General features: G+C 36.8%; 1 protein-coding gene across 1 annotated transcript in view; it reads left to right on the top strand.

Moving 5' to 3' along the window:
• The window catches only part of LOC104457236, a 34,785-nt gene extending 16,184 nt beyond the window's left edge, over window positions 1–18,601 (top strand). Inside the window, exons 14-36 of the mRNA XM_039299744.1 lie at window positions 2,467–2,609; window positions 4,375–4,430; window positions 4,528–4,741; window positions 7,112–7,525; window positions 7,593–7,867; window positions 8,016–8,101; window positions 8,184–8,270; window positions 8,360–8,606; window positions 8,687–9,091; window positions 9,195–9,291; window positions 10,841–11,148; window positions 12,695–12,811; window positions 12,908–13,075; window positions 13,254–13,382; window positions 13,473–13,562; window positions 13,665–13,771; window positions 13,841–13,989; window positions 15,884–15,966; window positions 16,050–16,145; window positions 16,270–16,392; window positions 16,867–16,950; window positions 17,483–17,626; window positions 18,127–18,601. Coding sequence (XP_039155678.1) covers window positions 2,467–2,609; window positions 4,375–4,430; window positions 4,528–4,741; window positions 7,112–7,525; window positions 7,593–7,867; window positions 8,016–8,101; window positions 8,184–8,270; window positions 8,360–8,606; window positions 8,687–9,091; window positions 9,195–9,291; window positions 10,841–11,148; window positions 12,695–12,811; window positions 12,908–13,075; window positions 13,254–13,382; window positions 13,473–13,562; window positions 13,665–13,771; window positions 13,841–13,989; window positions 15,884–15,966; window positions 16,050–16,145; window positions 16,270–16,392; window positions 16,867–16,950; window positions 17,483–17,626; window positions 18,127–18,468 — 3,964 coding nt within the window. The 3' untranslated portion in view covers window positions 18,469–18,601. The remainder of the gene's footprint in view (window positions 1–2,466; window positions 2,610–4,374; window positions 4,431–4,527; window positions 4,742–7,111; window positions 7,526–7,592; window positions 7,868–8,015; window positions 8,102–8,183; window positions 8,271–8,359; window positions 8,607–8,686; window positions 9,092–9,194; window positions 9,292–10,840; window positions 11,149–12,694; window positions 12,812–12,907; window positions 13,076–13,253; window positions 13,383–13,472; window positions 13,563–13,664; window positions 13,772–13,840; window positions 13,990–15,883; window positions 15,967–16,049; window positions 16,146–16,269; window positions 16,393–16,866; window positions 16,951–17,482; window positions 17,627–18,126) is intronic.
• The last annotated feature ends 1,060 nt before the right edge of the window (window positions 18,602–19,661 follow it).

Here is a 19,661-nt window from a genome sequence, read left to right as displayed (position 1 = left end):
AAACTCCAAAAGCACATGATCAAGCATTTGACTCAAAAAGTGCCAAAATTTCTTAGAATGGGAAGTTCTTCCTTTAGAATGAAGTTATTTTACTTGTGCCCTATACTTTCTCAAGTACTAGTAGAATCAAGATGAATACATCATAAATAGATTAGATGATTTGGAAGCTCCAAAGAGCGCAAGATCAAGCATGTGACCCAAAAAGAGCCAAACTTTCTTGGAATGAGAAGCTCTTTCTTTAGAATGAACTTGTTGTGAAACAAGGTTCTTTAAAACATCCCTCGATTGAGGGATTAGTTATCTGTATGGGACTTCTGCCATCTGCATGTTCCTGCTTCTCATTTGGCTCATATTGACTCAGGTGAGGAGTTAATGGATGACCAAAATTTTTGCAACATTATAGTCAACTCAATATGTAAATACTTATATTATAAGTCATCACTGTGCTCACTTCTTGCACACATTAGGTTCCTATAGTGGCCTCATCCATTTCTTTATAACTGGATTAAGTTGTTTGAAGCATAGACAAGAACATTTTTCGTCATTGTTTCCTATGAAGTGTCAATTTCTCTGGTAGGTCCATTGACTCATATCCTCCTTAGGATTCCCAAGTTATATTTGATGTCATTCCACCCTTTTTGACTTGCTCTATTACCCTAAAGTCACTTTTTCTCACAAGAGCTCATTGCAGTTGTCTTTTTTGCAAGTCAAAACCACCTTATTCAACTGTGTTCTTAGCTTCAGTCGGGGCTCTTTCAACTTTCATGGTTAACATCACTAGCTCACTTTCTTTCCTTTTTGTATATGTCTACATCTCAAACAAGTGTTCTCATTTCAGCTACACTCCATTTGAACATTCTTACACTTAATAACTCAAAATTTGGTACATTAGAACCTAGCTCTTTACAAAGTGCATAGAGTTGCCCTTGAGCTCAATTGACGTTATGTCATCACACAATATGACATGCATTTTCAATTTTTCACATATTCTATTATATAGACCCAAGGTATGATACTTGATTTGGCATATCTTCTAATTTTCATCACCACCTCATCGGTATGCCGCTCTTTACTCAACTTGGATGTCGTGTACCCTTTTTCCCAGCAATAGCATGCATTGGGAAAGGTCATCTTGCATGTGCCTGGTAAGTATGCTAAGTCAAGTGAATTGGTAGTCTTAAACCTCATAGTCCTATCTTTTTTCCTTTTTGGCTGTCAAAAGTTTTGTGGGCTTATTATTATTATTATTTTTTTATTATTTTGATAAGTAAGTAATATAAAAGGGGGGCAAAAAATACAAAGAACCGGATTCAAAGACTCGCACTCAAAAGAACAGTCTCAAAAGAGTGAAAGGAAGCCAGGCAAAGGCCAAGCGGCCAAAAGACAAGAAAAAAACAACACACGCTAAGACCACGAATCCAGGCTACACATCAAACTGTGAAGATAGCAGGGTCCAATTCCCAGGAGCGTTGTTGTAGGAATTCACTGAGCGTTTTGTGGGCTTAATGTTGTAGGAAAATGTTCCAAAACCATAACATGTCCTTTGTGGCTTCATTATACATCTAAGGTGCAACTTGTATAAGTCCCTTTGTGGAAGGGTGTTCTTACTAGGATTTAATTTCCTAAGAATGAGCATGATTCCCCTGGCATCTATGTAATAAAGAATAAACCTATATTATAGAGTCATGCCTTGCTTTGTTGGTTTCGTGTTCTTTCTATCCTTTTAAGAAGATAAATTTGGTGATTCATTGCACAGACAATGCTAAAGATGTTAAGATTTTCTGGAGACGTTATTACCAAGTGTTGAGGTAGGATTTCACTGAGCGTTTGAATGAACTAGCTAGCTTCCTTTAGTTTTTCATGAGTAAGTATATTAAGAGCACTGAAGGAATGATAAAAAAAGAACCAAAGGGGTGCGTCCCAATTCCAACCTTCAAGTTGGGAGATGTTTGTGTTAAAGAGCTGCCACAATGTTTTAAAGCATGAAATGCCTAGAGGCTTAGTAATCTTACAGTTAAAAGCAGGAAAATATTTTTCTTATTCTCATTGAAAAGATAAAACTTGGAAATGTCAGCACAATCAGTGGTTGAATAGATCAAGACATTCAATTTTAGGGAAAAATGCTCTAAGCCTTGATGGATTGTTGATATGTTTGACCACTGAAGGAGGTCTAGCTCGTTTTGCTCCTTTCAGTCTGTGGTATGTGCCAAAGTTTGCAGCTTTGTGGTTGACAATAAGAGGCCTTAAACATAGATAATAGATGAATTAGAGATGAAGAAAATAATGTATGAAATTTAGTGGATACGGAATAATAGTATTATTGTGTCTGGGAGCATTTAGTTACCATGGCATTTATCTTATCTGAAGTTGCCTATCAAAATCATCCACTACATGCAAATATATGCATACAAGTCAATACAAGCATATAACGATAACATTGACCCATTTTTTGTGTACTTTTGGAAGATGCCTTAATGATCAAGATCCAGATTGTGCAGCTGTTGTTTCAGTCCAACTCGCTTTAGGTTCATATACAACTTCTTCCATACATCTTTCATACTTGGAAACTCAAGCAATTGCATGGAGGACACGGATTGTGTCACCACAAGGTTGGCCATCGAAATCTTCTTTCCTTACAGAATCATGTATAGTTGAATCTCTTGTTTTGCAAATTCTAGCTTTTGATTGTCTACGTGTCACTCATCATGAATAATTAAATCTCTTGTTTGAGAGGAATTAGTAGTGTTGTTGCTGTATCAGTTAGCTAGTACAAATGTGGTGTTGTGGCTGGAGCTTTGACCTGGGACTGGGAGTTTGCTGGTTCAAATCCCTGGACCAGTTGAACCTGGTCAATGCCTGTATGGCTAAAAAAAAAAGAAAAAAAAATCTATTCAACTGCAAGTTCCTAAATTTGGATTAGACATACAAACTAGCTTTCTTTGAGCATTGTTTATATAAATTGTAACTATATCTCATTGATTAATTTTTTATATGTGAATTAGCAAAATGACCAAACTAATTATCTTACAGTTCACTGGACTTGTAGGACAATGGTGGACTTCTCCCAATAAACAGTAGATCTCTTTGAAACATGGTCAAGTCAAATTAGCTTATGAAATTGCTGAAGAGTGTGGGCGACAAAATCTACTAACTCATTAAATTCCACATACTGTGATGGCAACCATGGAGTGCTTGAAGCTCTATCGGTCGAGGCTTTGACTCTAGGGCCTTAGGCCTTATCTTACTCTCAACGAAAAGTCATTATAGTTTAGTCCCAAACCCAGTGTTCAACATCTTATGGTACGTACTCTTTGCATTAGACTCGCTAGAATTAGAATAAAAAAGGGGCAAAATGTGGTTTTCCATTTTCTTAAGAAAAGACTGGTAGATGGCTACATGCAAGGTATATGGTTAGTTTATCAATAAAATTTACTTGGCAGACATTTTATTGCACCCAATAATATGTATGTCTCCAAGAACTTTACAAATCATTAATCAGTAGTTATCATTCTCATTGTTTACCAGTACAGACCTAAACAGTGATTCAGATGATTAACTTATTGATGTGCTTCTATCAGCAAAAGAAGGAGAACATACAAGTATAATTAAGTGCCAAAAGGTTTTATAAATTTCGAATGAATTGGTAAAGAGAAGTGACATCAATTTGTTAATGTTGAAATGGAGGTGGGTCATGCTTATTAAATTGGAATTGTTTATCTGAACTTATTGTGAAATAAAGTTGAGCAGGTATACTAATTTCCGCTGTTTGGAGATTAATGCAATTTGCCCTGTTCTGTTAATTAGTTAAGTTGACTTGTGAGGGCAGTGCGCATTTTTTTTTCTAGAAAATGAAAGAACTGAGGTCCAGGTGTTCTTACAGTTGCTCATTGCAATGTGAATGTCCCACCTTTCCTAAGAAAATATCTTGTTTGAAGGGGAAATTGGAAAAAAAGACAATTTTTGTAGGGGACCTTGTTGTTTTACTTGAAAGTATTGAAGTTAGATTTCAGGAGCTCACCTTGATAATGCTGCATATCCAAATTTCTATAGAGTAATAAATTGATAAGATAAATGTATAAATTCTACTGGTGAAATAGCATTTGTTTCTTGGCTGTGAATTGATTTTTGTGTATGCTTAGATTAACATATAGATGAGGTCAAATGACATAGCATTTGTTTCTTGGCTGTGAATTGCTCTGTGTATGCTAAGATTAACATATAGATGAGGTTTTTTTTTTTTCAACGTATAGATGAGGTTCAAATGACAACTTTTTAGGCATATATAATTTTGTTAAGAAAGTTATCGTCCTTGCTGACAAGTGTTTACGGCCTAAAGTTCATTTTGTATCATTCTTCTCTATAACCTTTGAACAGATTCCAGGACATATCCAGGACCATATATCATACTTGACGTTGTCCGTAAATCTGAGGTGATCACCAGAGCAGTCCTCATGCATTTTACTTTGCTTCTGAAAAATAGTCAAGCCTCTGTAACTTTGTTCTAGTCAATGTTCTGTTTGCTTGTAGGATGGCTTATCAATTGTGGTTTCTCCTTTAACAAGAATACAAAATGAAACTGACTTCTCCCTGGAGCTTCGATTTCAAAGGCCTGAACAGGAGAGAGATGGATCTGCATTGGTTTTGCTGAAGAAGGGGGAGACGATGGATGATTCCACTGCAATGTTTGATGCAACAAAGATGTCTGGGGGATCTAAAAAAGTGATAACATCGTTGAGTTTAGGTATGGTTTGCTTACTCTAAATTTCTGAATTGATTTAAACCTCACTGTTTTCTACTTTAGGGCATGCTTGTTTAAATAACATTCTTTAAATTCCTGGTTCCATTCTCATTTGAGAAAGAGAAAATGTGTTTGGTGTGGACATGGTGATAATTTTGACTTAAAAACCTGGTTTGAAAACCTTTGAAGGCTTTTTGGATAATTTTGTTGGATCATTCCTGACTGTTTTTAATAGTTTAAACTGATAGATGAAGGTAACGTTTAATGTCTGTACATTTGTAAACTCCCCATCATGTGTGGACTGAGATTTTGCCTAAAACTGAAGCGTGGATATATGTAATTGGGGATGCAAATAAAGGGTCTAATAAAATTTGAACTTAGGATCTCCTGCTTTGTTACTACATATAACTTTGCGGGACTGTTGCCAAATGTTGAAAAAGGTTAAAAAGTGTTAATATTGAAATGTGTGAAAAGAAATAAAAGTAGTTTTCAGTATTTCTTCTTCATCAGAAACAAGGTCATGCTGCCAAATCTTCAAATACATTCTTTCTTCTTTGTTCAAGAAGGCGCGAAAGAAAGCGCATAATTAGAGAGAGAGAGAGAAACCTTATGCTTCAAGTAATCATGGATAAAGCATCTTAGCATCAATTAAAACTGGCAGAGCTTTACATAGCCTCAATTGAGGATGGTCAAGACCCATTGAGATTCGTCCATCAGCAAAGCTTCTGGGAAGCCAAAAGCTTGAAAATTTGTTTGATCCCCCTTTCTTTTTGGTTGAAGACTTAATTTCTTTTTGTTTACTTAAGCAGTAAGTGAAGCCTCCTTTTCTCTTAATGATGAAGAACTATTTTTAAAGCCCAATGGAAGGTCACAGTATGAAAATGGAGTATGTTCTGTAGTTTTTGGCCAAAAATAGTGTGTTTTCCAGTTAAGTAACTTTTTATCGTAGATACAGAATTTCCATGGAGATACAAAATTTTGCAGTTGATAAAGTTCAAGGAAAATATGTATCTTGTGAAAATAACACGAACTAGCGTGTTTTACCATTCCATTTCAAAAGAGAGTTCTCATTTTCACATACCAAACACATTTCAATAAAATTGAAAGATGGAAAACTGTTTCACTTTTGTTTTCATTTTCAGTTAAAATCAAAACTGAACATTTCCATGAACCCAATGGGTCAGAAGGCATTTAGTTTCCTACTTGTTTCTCTCATTCTGATCCTTCTCCATTCTATTAAATACATTAATTGCCTCATCTGAGTCAATGAATATGTTTAAAGCTATGTTATTTACTAAGTGGATCCTTTACTATGTTGTTTTGACTGCTGTGTTTTTCCCTCATCTGTATCAATGAGTGTTTAAAGCTATGTTATTTACTCAGTGGATCCTTTGCTATGTCATTTTGATTGCAGTGTTTTTAGCATCACAACAGGTCATATGTTTGATATCGAATATTAGCTTTGAGGACTTGTGTGAATCTTACAGTGAGCAGAACATAGCCTCAGCTGTTTGCATAGACAACAAAGTAAATCCTATTACCACACTTGTATAGATCCTCTCAAGCCTTGTCCCCTGTGACGTATCCTTTTGTCTTTTTGATTTGTATATTTGCCGAAGACCCTGCCTTGTCCTCTAGGATGGATCATTTGTTTCTTCACATGTCTAAACAGCCTAAATTGATTTCTCATCTTATTTTCAGTAAGGAACCATGCTGATTTTCTTTAGATATGTGATATCTAGCCCTCATCATTTTCTTGTGGAAAGCACCAGAAACCCTACTGACCTTTTGCACCTATTCCATGTTGCAGCCTCTATTTCTAAAACTACTGTCTGGCATCTTTGGTCAAAATACAAAGCATAAATGACCAAATAGACCCTCCTTCAAAAAACCCCCAAAAAACCATAATTCCTGATGGGGCCAAAAACCATAACACCCAAATCCTAATACATTTTGGGATTTGCAAAGAATATGAGCATTGCATAAATCTGTGTGTAGATTCTTCTCATGCTACTTGATCTTTGACGCATGGTCATTTTACAGTAGGCTACTAGAGGTTTTCCTTTGATGAATTGATTATTTAAAAAAGTGATCATCCAGCATTTGGCTAAGTGTTGGCATTGTGTATGCGCCTTAGTATATTTTCTGTTACCACCTTATGTTATCATCTCCCCTCTCCCTTTCTGTGTTGAAAACTCTTATTCTTCAACCTCTGGAGTGTTCTGTCAATCATTTATTAATTGTTTAGTATCATTGTTAAAATTATACATGTTGGAGCTAGAAATCTCTCTCTCTCTCTCTCTCTCTCTCTTCATGTATTTTTGTAAAGTTCATGCATTTTATTTTATTTTCATTGTTTGTTTCAATTTCCAGGAAACTTCTTATTTTCTTTCAGACCAGAAATTGAAGGTCTTTTGAATCCTGAAGGGTCGCCATCAGTGGAATGGTCAGATAATATTGAGGGTGGCAAAGCTAAACATCTCTCTGGATTTTTTGATAAATTGAGTTTTAGAGTGCGGAGGGCCTTCTCCAGTGGTTCAATAGATTATTCCTTTAGCACAGCATGTTGTGTAGTCAAATTGAATGACTCAAATGTCACAAAGCTACATTTTCTGATTCAAAGCCATAGAAGAAGTGTGCCTGTTCAACAGCCGGATGAGTTTAAAGCCAAGACCTCTGGAAGTTCACATCTTACTTTACAAGTGCAAAGAGACATTGTTCTTCTCCCAACTGTCCAAGTTTCCAACTTATTGCAGTCAGATATAGATGTGTTTTTGACCTATACAGGTAAAGGCAGAAACAATTTTTTGTGCAGATGGATTTATCACATACGCTAAATTTGAGTTCAATTCAGATTCAGGTAAATGTGTTGGACGCCACATTGGGAATCAGGCAATCTTAGCATGGGGTTCCACGGTCAATTTTTATGCTGATCCTTCTGAAGTATATTTCAACATAACTCTGACTGCTTTTGGTTTGTGTTGCAAACCACTGAAAAGCAGCGACTGGGTGAAGAAATTACTTAAGCAGAAAAAACACAGCAGGTTCTTAGACATTGATTTGGATTTTGATGGTGGAAAGTACTTTGCATCTTTGAGATTGTCTCGTGGACACAGGGGAATGTTAGAGGTTTGCAAATAGATCTTCAACCTTCTGTTTTTTGAGCTGCTAGCCATAGATATTCAATTTTCTGGTTTTGGTACCACTAGCCTACCATGCTAAACAGTCAGTTCTCCAAGCAGGATCCTATGAAACTAACAATAGTGCACTTATGCAGGCTGTTATTTTCACACCATATTCCCTGAAGAATGAGACAGACTTTTGCCTATACATTTATGGACTTAAACAGAAACCTCTATGTAGGTAATTACTGTAGCTCTGACAACTAATGAGCCCATCTTTACTGTCTCCTACATTGAGTTTGACTATTTCAAATTTCTTCCAGGGAAGAAGCAAGGAAGGTTGGTTTCAAAATTTCTCCTGACAGTGGACTAATTTTGCCTCCAAAGACAAGTGCATCGTGGTATTCCAAGTAAGATGGGCTATTAAATAGATCTTTTGATTGTTCTGATGCCTTCACATGTATCTGAATTGATGCTGTTGTTAGGTCTAGCAAGATTAGGTAACATTGTTGGAACTTGATTCGCATGAGGCACTGTTGGATTTAGATGCTCTATCAGGCCTTTCAGAAGTAGGGGTGGAAATCGAGGCAGGGAATAAGGTTAAATATTTCGCAAAGTTTGGGGTACTTGTGCAGCCAACTTTGGGTAAAGTGGATGTTCCTGCTCGATTAATAACACTTGTCCCACGGTTTGTAGTAATGAATGATTCTCAGGAAAATATCATCGTGCGCCAATGCTATTTGGAGGTCTGTTCTGAATCTTTACCACTTTCTGTTCACATGCTTGTCTGATTATCTAACTTGCCTTAACACTTTTTTGCATGAAGGATGACATGGCAGGCATAATTACTGTTAAGAGCAAGGAAAGAGCAATGTTGCAGCTGCGTAATGGAATCAGTGAAAGACATGAATTCACTTTGTTTGAAAACTTCATTAGAAAGCATCGAAATATTAATGATGATTCCATGGCATATGTCCAGTTCCATTTGAATGACCCTGAATTTGGGTGGTCCGGACCTATTTGTGTAGCTTCTCTTGGATGCTTTTTTCTGAAGTTTAGAAGACAAGCAAATCAAATGCCTGCAACAGACAACACTCCACAGTACGCTAATGTCCATGTGATAGAAGAAAGTTCTTCACTTGTTTTGCAGTTTTATAGACCTCCAAATGTGAGAATGCCTTACAGGATTGAAAATCTTTTGCGTGATTCTTTGCTCACTTACTATCAGAAGGTTGGGCAGTCAACTTAAACTTTTTCTTGGTCACAAACTGTATTTTTATCATGTAAAGTGTAATTTATTTGAATTTAATTTCAATGATTTGGAACTTTTGCAGGAAACCTCAGAGCCTGAGGTTCTTCAACCTGAACACAGCATTGATTATGTCTGGGATGATTTGACTCTTCCACGTAGACTCATTGTGCAGATAAATGGTAACTACTTTCTTTTCCTTGTTGGTATTTCAAAAATTGCCTGAAATCAGAATGGTAGAGAAGAAACAAGCTTTAGAAGATGGTGGAGATTTTAATTAGTTCTCATCACATAAGAGCAGCTCATGCTGCATGCATGATATTTGATGAATGAATGTCTGATGCCAATGATAAAAATAAGTCAGGTACCTTACTAGATCTACAGTAGCTAAGATTAGTGCTGATAATTAAAGAAACAGGAGCTTTCTAATGCCAGGCATGAGAAAATACTTGCTCATGCTGATACTAGCTCTAGTTAATACTAGCTCTAGCTATTTCCCAACAATTTCTTGCATTATCCACTGTGAAAAATTTCAGAGACAGATCTATAATTAGTGTCGTATAGTGCCTACTTGCAAGCAAAATCTACGTGGTCATGGACATCTATCGGTTTACTAAGCAAAAAATTATCATATACATCATTAGACTGACTAAGCTGGATTTATTATAGTTAAACCATGGAATTTTCCCCCACCAGAGAATTTTCTACTTCTGCTCTATGCAGTAAGAAGTTGGTAGTTCCTGATGACTTGCTGAACTATGTATTATGTGGACAAAGGAAAGAACATAACGGAAGAGTCATTGACAACTTGGAATGTGCGTGTTGCCACAAGAGGTCATTGAAACTGTTTTACAAACACTAAGCTGTCTGGGACCTTGGAAATGTGATGCATTTGAGGCTGCTAGTTATACTCTCTTTGTTCAAAGATGGTATCAATCTTCTTAGCGGCTGTCTTCTGATGAGTACATGTTAAAACGTCCGACCAAAAGCTTAAATTGTTGAGTGGAGGAAGAATAAAGGGATATAAGGCTAGTCAAACCTTATAAACAAGCAATGTGGAATATACTTTAATACCACACTGCTTCTCATATGCAAATCAGATGAAGAACATGTGAAATTGGCAGATGGGAATTAGACAAACAAATATCACCTGCAAAATGAAATATTAGTTGGGACACGAAGAATTAAGACCTGACTCTTATACTATGTTAGAATGTCTAACCCAAAAGCTTGAGCTATTGGGTGGAGGAAAACTACATGTGCATAAGACCCAGTTAAATTTCATATACATGCGATGTGCCAATATAATCTAACATGTATAAGTTCTCATGATCGTTACATCTAAATTGTGTAAAGCTAAATATCCAGTGGCTTACTTGTATGCAATGTGAATTTAATTCATTAGAACCTCTTACAACAATGATGATGGATGATGACAACCGAGCCTTGTCCCAAATACTGGGGCTTGCTTACCTTTTAGTACATAAATATTAGGGGCAATTGAGTTACTTTTATTTTGATTTGAGAGTGAATAGCTTGTGTGTTGCATAATAGACATGACGGAGAAATGACGGAGATTGCACCAATGCAAATACATGCATGATGAATAGGATATACTTAGAATCCAATACAGTATATCAAGCCATTTGACGCTCTCTAGTTGTGAAACTGGAAATTCATGGTATCCAATAAGTTTGAGTTGCATGAATGAATTTTTCATTTGCTTCGTAGGTATGCATCAAATACGTGAAATTAACTTGGATAAAGTTCGGGAGTGGAAGCCTTTCATTAAGGTCCAGAAGCATGAAAGGCTGTCATCTCGTTTACTTCAAGACAAGAAATCACAAGATGATAAAAGTAAGTACGGAGGTTACAAGGACATGGTCAAGATTGGATATGAAGTATATGCAGATGGTTCTACCAGAGTTCTACGTGTTTGTGAGGCATCAAACAGTCAGAAGGGATATTTGCGATTCCATTCACGTGAGAAGATACGATTGAGAGTTCCTTGTTTCACGATCCATGTGCTTGAAACAAAGGTCTGAGATTTAAATCCCTATACAAATTGATTGACCAGGTTATCTCAAAGTAATGGGTGCTAGTTTGTGATTCCTTAGGTCCTTTTGCCTGATATCCCTTAGGCAAACTCTGAAGTGGGATTAATGAGTCGTCTCTAGTGTACTAAATTCTTTTATAGAAAAAGAAAAGGATTTTTTTTTTTAGCTCTTTACAGAATAACAAAATAGGGTAAAATATACTTCTATGAATGTACTATTAATGACCCATTCTCTACTGGCTGTCAAATAGCTGGATTGATTTGATCTATGAATGAGCATTTTCTATATGATATTATTTTATTTCTCTTAGGAAATAATATTTGAAGGGGTTGAATTTGGTGCAATGTTAAGGCCTTAGGTCATAGGTACGGTCCCTGTGCAATGCAATAAGATATCAGATATGTATCTCTCTTCAAACATTTGTAAGGTTAGGAGGTTATACCTAAAGCAGGTCACATAGATTCTCCTACAGATCCTTTGGTTACTTATATATACCAAGCACTAGAAGTACATGGTTGAACTAAATAACTAGATCAAGATCGGTGATTATTTCTCACCATTCTATGGTTTTCTTCATGTTGTTGTCATCTTCTGGAGTGCATGCTATTTTATGATAGGTTGTGTTCTTAAGACTCTTTAACCTTTATAGAAGGTAATGTTCATCCTTAAGTCCAGTATTATGTTATTGCAAGTTAAAAAGAAATGTCTGAGTTACTTTGAGCCTGCAAGCATTTTGAAGCTTGTGCTGATTATTGCCCTATTAATCTCTTAGGAATAACTTATTAGACTCTCTTGGTCTTAGAGGAACTTTGCTGACTTGCCACAAGAAGAAAAAAGTTATTGACCTTTCTTTTGCTAAGATAGCCGTGGTCTAAGAGGAATTGCTATGAAACAGTGGTGAAGGCCATGTTACAGTTTGTTAGTGTTAAATTATTACTCAGATTATAGAATCTTAAGTTGGAATAACTGTTCTTTATGCTTCACTGTTTAACAGTCACATCACTAAGCATATTTGATAGTGTTTCTTGAAACAACTTGTTTGCAAAGTAATCTGTGATCACTAATACTGACTTCTTGTAAAATTGGGACAAGAAGAGAACTCCTAACAAGACTATCAGAAACAATATATCCTGCTTGGTTCTAGATCAACCTGAAAAAATGTTTCACAATGTGATTGGTCTGGTCTTCCTCATGGTATTTGTAGTTTCTGATTTTAGGCAACCAAACAGGACTATGGTTTCACTTTAAATTACTTCTGTTTGAGCGTGCTCATGCAAGTGGGATGGAAGTCTTGAAGTAACCACAGTGAACATAAATTGAAAAACCATCTTTTCAATGTTCTTCTTGAGGGTGTCCAAAGATCAGTAATTATTGACATAAAGACCAGTAAATGGTTCTATTATGCACTTAAAGTGTGGTTACGACTTATTTTGACTGAGCTGTTAGAGCTGTGGCTGCAACTGCTTTTTCCTTCAGAAGTGATTTAGTGTATCTCAATATGGTTATTTGTTGTTGTGTATATATGAAGGATGGAGACGAGAGTGGAACGTCTGTTTGTACACCTGTTCTTAATGCAAGAATTGTGAAAATTAGCATGGATGCTGTGTTTACTGATCTTCATAGGTATATCCAGACCACTGTACAGGTAATATAACATTCTCATCAGTGTTTTCTCCCTTGCTATGATAATATCCACCAGGCTGTAGACACTGTCAGCTGATTCCTTTCCTTGTCAACACAGTCAGCAGATATGGAACCAAAGTGGTCAGGCGCACCCTTTGCAGCAATTCTTAGGAGACATCATGCAGGGTATGATGACACAGATGACTGCATGCTAAAATTTGTCCTCGTCCTGAGCTCCTCCACTTCAAACGTTAAACAAGTCAGATATTCATCCATTGTGCTGCAGGTAATACTTTCTCACAGCTACATTACTTTCCACTCACAGAACATTTTAGCTATATGTCATCTGATTTACAACAGTATATGCATAATTGAAATCATTTATATATCTACTTCCTCAAGTATCTTGCTTGGCTTATGTTAGCAACTTTGCAGCATTCTGACATCACTGTGTTTGTATACAGCCAATTGATTTGAACATTGATGAGGAGACACTCATGAGAATTGCCCCTTTTTGGAGATCCTCTCTTAATGAATCAAAAAGTGCTTCTCAACAGTACTACTTTGATCATTTTGAAATCCACCCAATAAAGGTATCGGTCTTGTTTTTTAAAATAAATAGTCTAGCCTTAAAGCATCCGCATCTGCTTATAACGGTAGCTGCCTCTTTTGTGCATCCATAGATTACTGCCAACTTTCTTCCTGGAGATTCATATTCAAGTTATGGTTCCAGTCAGGAGACTTTAAGATCGCTTATACACAGTGTGATAAAGGTGTGAGAACTTATCTTCCTGTAGTTTTTCTTTTACTCAACACATGTGAAGTGTTACGGTCGGTTATGTTTTTTAAACTTTTATTCCCTACATACAATGTAGGTTCCTTCCATGAAAAATGTGGTTGTGGAGCTTAATGGTGTCTCGGTTACTCATGCCTTAATTACCATACGTGAATTGTGCATTAGATGTGCACAGCATTATTCATGGTGAGCCCCATCGTGCCCCTTACATTTGTTCTTAATAGTTTCCCGAGTTGTAGCTTATAGATCATGCAGGTATGCCATGAGGGCTATCTACATAGCAAAAGGAAGCCCGCTACTTCCACCAGGTTTTGCATCAATGTTTGATGATTTGGCTTCATCATCCCTTGACGTCTTCTTTGATCCATCCCATGGTTTGATGAAGCTTCCAGGCTTGACATCAGGTGCTTCATTTTTACTTTCATTCCATCTGTCATTCTTTATCTGGATATTCTATTAGATCTATTACTGATGAAGATTTCAAGCCTTCTTTAAGAGGATATAATTTTTCTGGTAGGGAATCAGTCCAAAAGGGGTAAACGACCTAAAGTCACATAGGTAAAAGTTCTAAGACCCAAGTTTCATGAAATTTTAAGTAATATGCGATATTATAAAGAAAAACAATGGCATAGAAGATTATTGTATCCCTCATTCACGGGAGCTTGGTCGTGGTTGTTGATTGACATATGTTTGCTTCAGCTTGTGTCTTGTTAATCTTGTAATGTTGCCTCTTCCCCTGTCATATAGAAAGTGATTGATGGACCATCTCAGCTTGCCCTCAAGGGTAACACTTGACTCTGCCTTCTGGTTTTCCTTGTGAGCCTGTACCTGACATGGCCTGGGGCCTTGGATTAGCCCACTGTTACTGGGATTGGCTTTTGGTAATTAGGGTATTTTTCCTGGCTCATCATCAATCAGTAGCTAAACACCTGGGGTTTGGATTAAATGCTGCAAATGGCATTGTTGTGCATACTTAAAATTCCGGATGAGCTTGCCCACTGGTTTTCCTCGGATCTTCCCATTCAATTTGATTAGTGAGGAGGATAATTTCTTCTCAGAATTTTAATTTGTGAAGCTGTGTCCTGAAGTGTTCAAATTGATTCAGTTCCCTTAATCTGGTAAACATTTTGCACCATTACGAAAATTGCAGGAATGCTCATAGACTGTAGTTGCAAATAATGAGCATCAACGAATTGATTAATTTGCATTTGTAGATCAATTGTATTCATATTTCTAACTTTTTGGTGAACCGCAATGGTTTACTTCCTTTAGGAAAATGTTGCTGACTTTTTCAGTTGCTGTGTAATTTGCATTTTTAAATGACGTGTTGGTGCAACTTCTTGAGCTGATTTGACCACATGGTGCCCAAATGCCAGCTGTATTTATCTCCTTTAGGAGCCAAAGGTTCCATGGTCTTATAGTTTCTAGGTGTTAGGAGTAAGGAGGGGTAAATGAGTTTTTACCACTTTTAGGGTTTATTTTTTATGTATATATATTAAATTTAATTGGATAATACGCACTACGTTTTCCTCACATGGTATCAGAGCGTAGGGCTTAACCCTATACGACGAAGCAATCGACCGTGACATTGCTTTTCCTGTTAGTGTAGTAAGCCAGTTTTTGTCTTCCCCTCGTACATCTCACTGGGATGCAATTATTTGGATATTGAGGTATTTGAAGAAAGCTCCGCGAAAAGGAATTATCTACCAAAATCATTGTCATATCAGGGTTGAAGGTTTTTCTGATGCTGATTGGGCTGGGTCTCCAGATGATAGAAGATCAACTACTAGGTATTAGTATTATACCTTAGTCGGAGGAAATCTGGTATTATGGAAAAGTAAGTTGCCCGCTTCAGTGCTGAGTCAGAATATAGAGCCATGGCACAAGTGACATGTGAATTAGTGTGGATTCGATAGAGTTAGGCTTTAAAGATTTAGTACCCATGACTCTATGGTGCGATAATAAAGCTGCAATGCATATAGCTTCAAACCCCGTGTTTCATGAGAGAACAAAACACATTAAGGTTGATTGTCATTTTATCTGAGAGAAGTTGCAAAGTGGAATACTTCTTCCCAGTCATATTCGAACCAACAAACAACTTGCAGACATCTTCACTAAATCCTTGGGTAATGGGAGGATAGAACATATTTGTAACAAGCTGGGCATGATTAATATTTATGCTCCAGCTTTAGGGGGAGTGTTAGGAGTAAGGAGGGGTAAATGAGTCTTTACCACTTTTAGGGTTTATTTTTATGTATATATATTAAATTTTATTGAATAATACCTTTTTCTCCACAGATACCTTCAAATTGATAAGTAAAAGCATTGGTGGGAAAGGATTCTCAGGGACAAGGCGCTACTTTGGTGACGTAGGAAAGACTGTAAGCATTTACACTTCTTTCCAAATTGAAGTTGTAATTTATCTATACTCACTTGATTTTTAAATGTGTGATGCTTCTTGCAGCTGAGAACAGCAGGATCAAATGTGCTATTTGCTGCAGTCACTGAAATATCAGATTCCATTCTAAGGGGAGCAGAAACAAGTGGATTTGATGGAATGGTACTATAATGTGAAGCATAATACCGACTTTTATTTTATTGCTGTGCTGCAAATTTCCTGAGGTATGAGTAATCATCTTTGTCGGGACATTATGATGACATGACATCTATATGTTGCTTTTCAGATTAAGGGTTTTCACCAAGGAATACTGACTCTGGCTATGGAGCCGTCAGTTTTGGGTAGCGCATTATTGGAAGGCGGCCCAGATAGAACGATAAAGCTTGATGAAAGTCCAGGGGTGGATGAGGTACGCATCTTGGTCATTCATGGGGAGGGGCAGGGAGGGTGTATTGGTAGAGATAATTCCAGGATAGGTATTAGGGGGGTGTTAATCCATGTAAGAAGTTTCTTCTAGTAGAAATAGCTAACACCTTCAAAAAAACCAAATTAGAGAAGGACTTAGTATGCTGTACCAACTACCAGCTAGTAGAGCCATCTCTATTTTCCTAACAAGCAAACTATCTTTCCTGCATCTGTAAGATGTTGGCTATAGCTGTAGTTATGGAAAGAGCTATTGTAGTGAGGAAATTTCTCTTACAAACATTACGAGTTTTGCTCAAATGTGAATTTAGCTAGAATTTAACAGAATCGATGTAGGAAAAGAGAAGATGGAAACTTCCTGGACTGCTTTTCCATCTGCCTTTTCCCATTCTGTAGGAATGCTCCTTATGTATTGTTTGCTATTGCAAAATGACTGGTAGTGGTTATGTCAATTTTGCAGTTATATATAGAGGGATACCTGCAAGCTATGTTGGATACTATCTACAGACAAGAATATCTAAGAGTGAGAGTTATTGACAATCAGGTACGTGGAAAATAAAAGTTCCAGAATTTCACCTTTCCTGTCAGTTACGTATATTGGACGCTGAACACAAAAAGCATTTCTGTTTTTCATCCTTAATGGGAACTTTCCTTACAGTTATGCCAAGTATATCATGTTCTCAGACAAGCTCATTCATGCTCATTATTTGCCTATTTTATTGAACTTTGACTATTCCATATATGAAAGACTGAAAATGCCTTTGTACAGAAGCTTTCAGAGTCTCAAAAGGTTTATTTGCATGGTGCACCTTCATTAAAATAGGAAGTAGAAATCATTTTTCCCTTTACATTATATTTGGACCAATTGCTATGTCAGACGAGTGGCAACCAAACGTTTGTTGGCTAAAGTGGTTTTCCCACTTATAGCACAGGATGCCTATATATACGGCTGCTTTATCTTGAGGATAGCACTCCCAGAGACTATTTCCTCAGTGTTTGATAGTAGATATATGCTACTATTGGTTCTAGATGCTTTGAGTTGGCATTCATGTTTATGTATTTGTCCATAATTACAGGTTGTCCTAAAGAACCTGCCTCCTAGCAGCTCACTTGTAGAGGAGATCATGGACCGAGTGAGAGGGTTCCTTGTAAGCAAGGCGCTGTTAAAAGGAGATCCTTCCACTACTTCGCGCCCTTTACGCCATCTCCGAGGACAAAGTGTAAGTTTTGGCATGCATTGATTTCTATATAATCTTTTTGAGAGTTCTGCATTTAGACATCTCCAGAAAAAAAGCTTCAGAGAACTTAATTTCCAAAGAATTAGCCAATCGCCCAAACCCGAATTGCAAGAACATTCGCTTTGCAATGCCTGCCCAATTTACATGGCACTATAACATCTGCAACTTAGGAAAACTAGTTGCCAGTACATTTTGAGTGTTCAGTCTCCTCCTTTGGCATGGTTCCACAAAAATAGTCTCCACCTTTAGCATGGCTCCAAGTCCATAGAATCGCTCGACTACTTTGTGGGCCAAACGTGTGTTCTGCAAATTTGAGAAGCAATTGCTCAGTTGGGGCAAAAGAAGGCCCAAATGACCACGCAACGAGTTGGCTTGCTTAAATTGCTGGAGGTTCCATATTGTAGTTATATCTGTCGAATATAGATGAAATAAAGTCGACTCATTGCTTAGACCTTGGTGATCACTTTGTTATTTATCTGCAGCAATGGAAAATTGGACCAACGGTGATGACATTGTGTGAGCACCTCTTCGTGAGCTTTGCAATCCGCGTGCTGAAAAACCAAGCCAGGAGACAGACGACCAACGTCAAGCTGAAAATGTTGAAACGACGTGATCAAGAAGACAATCTTCCCGCCAAAGACGCTGAGGAGCAGCCGAAGCCGAAGGTGCAGTTCACTTGGAGATGGGGCATAGGCAATTTTGTGGTGTCGGGAATTTTAGCCTATGTCGACGGTCGGCTTTGCCGGTGTATTCCAAATCCCATAGTTCGTAGGATTGTGAGCGGCTTTTTATTGAGTTTCCTCGACAAAGATGATACCAAATGAAGTGCTGAGTTGTGCGTGATGGACGCATGCTCAGCCGACATTTTCTTTGCAGATGATTAAGGCATATGTTGATTCCAAAAAATTGTAATAGCTTGCCTCAGGCCGTCCCATTGTTCAAATTATATGCGACGATGAAATCTCTCTCTCTCTCTCTCTCTCTCTCTCTCTCTCGGCTGCCGTCCATTGAATGTCGAATAGTTTAGAACTATATTTGTGCCCGATGACAATCAGTATGACCAACGCCTTTATCTCACTACATATCACCAACACCACAGCGTCACCATCGAGCGCGCACCGTTGTTACTAGCGCCATTTTAACACCACTGTTAGCAATACCACCACGACCTAGAAAGTATCGATACTTTTGGGGAGTCTTTGTATTGTGTTGAACATTTTGCAACATGTTTTACATTTTTCAATACTCGGCTAACAAGTGTTGAAAATTTTAACATATTGTCAATTCTCCCAAAACTCTGACACACAAGTCAAAAATTTCGAAAATTTCAACATACAAAATTCCGACGTAATTTAAATATGGGTTAATTTTAAAAATTTCAATAAATAATATATCAAAATGTAAATATAGAAAAATAATAAACAATAAAAATAATAAATTACGAAATAAAATAAAAAATCTAATTTTCTCTTCTTTTCTAACTTTCCATGACATATAATTCACTCCAAGTTTATTTTTCTTTCTTTCTTTTCTCGCTCCTCTACTTGTGGATTGTTTATATTTTTCTTCAGTTTATTTAAAATTGGAGTTTAATTTGTCAAATTGAAATAATAAAAATAATATTAACAAAAGGTGAATTAATGTTTTTAATGTAAATTCATTTCATGCTTTTATTATTATTATTATTATTATTATTATTATTATTATTATTATTATTATTATTATTTGTAAATTTGAATCAAATTAATTTGATTCAAATAATCATAAAAATAATTTAATACGTCTCTCAGATATCAAAATTCTCTATTTTTTTTTTTTTTTATAAAAAATATATCAGCGTTGTGTTGTGTGTCGATGTCCGTACTATTTACGCGATGACAATGGCCACTCTGCCTACTTCCTCACCATCCAATGCCATCACAATGACCACCATGCTTAACTTTACTCATATCACTTCGAATTGCTATAGTTCACTGTTCTATCGCAAACCAAACCCACCTGAACAATAGTAATCCCC

Source organism: Eucalyptus grandis, chromosome 8, assembly GCF_016545825.1.
Source record: "Eucalyptus grandis isolate ANBG69807.140 chromosome 8, ASM1654582v1, whole genome shotgun sequence".
NCBI classification, from domain to species: Eukaryota; Viridiplantae; Streptophyta; class Magnoliopsida; order Myrtales; family Myrtaceae; genus Eucalyptus; species Eucalyptus grandis.
Note: the sequence above shows the minus strand (reverse complement) of the source record. Positions and strands in the feature narration are given on the sequence as shown.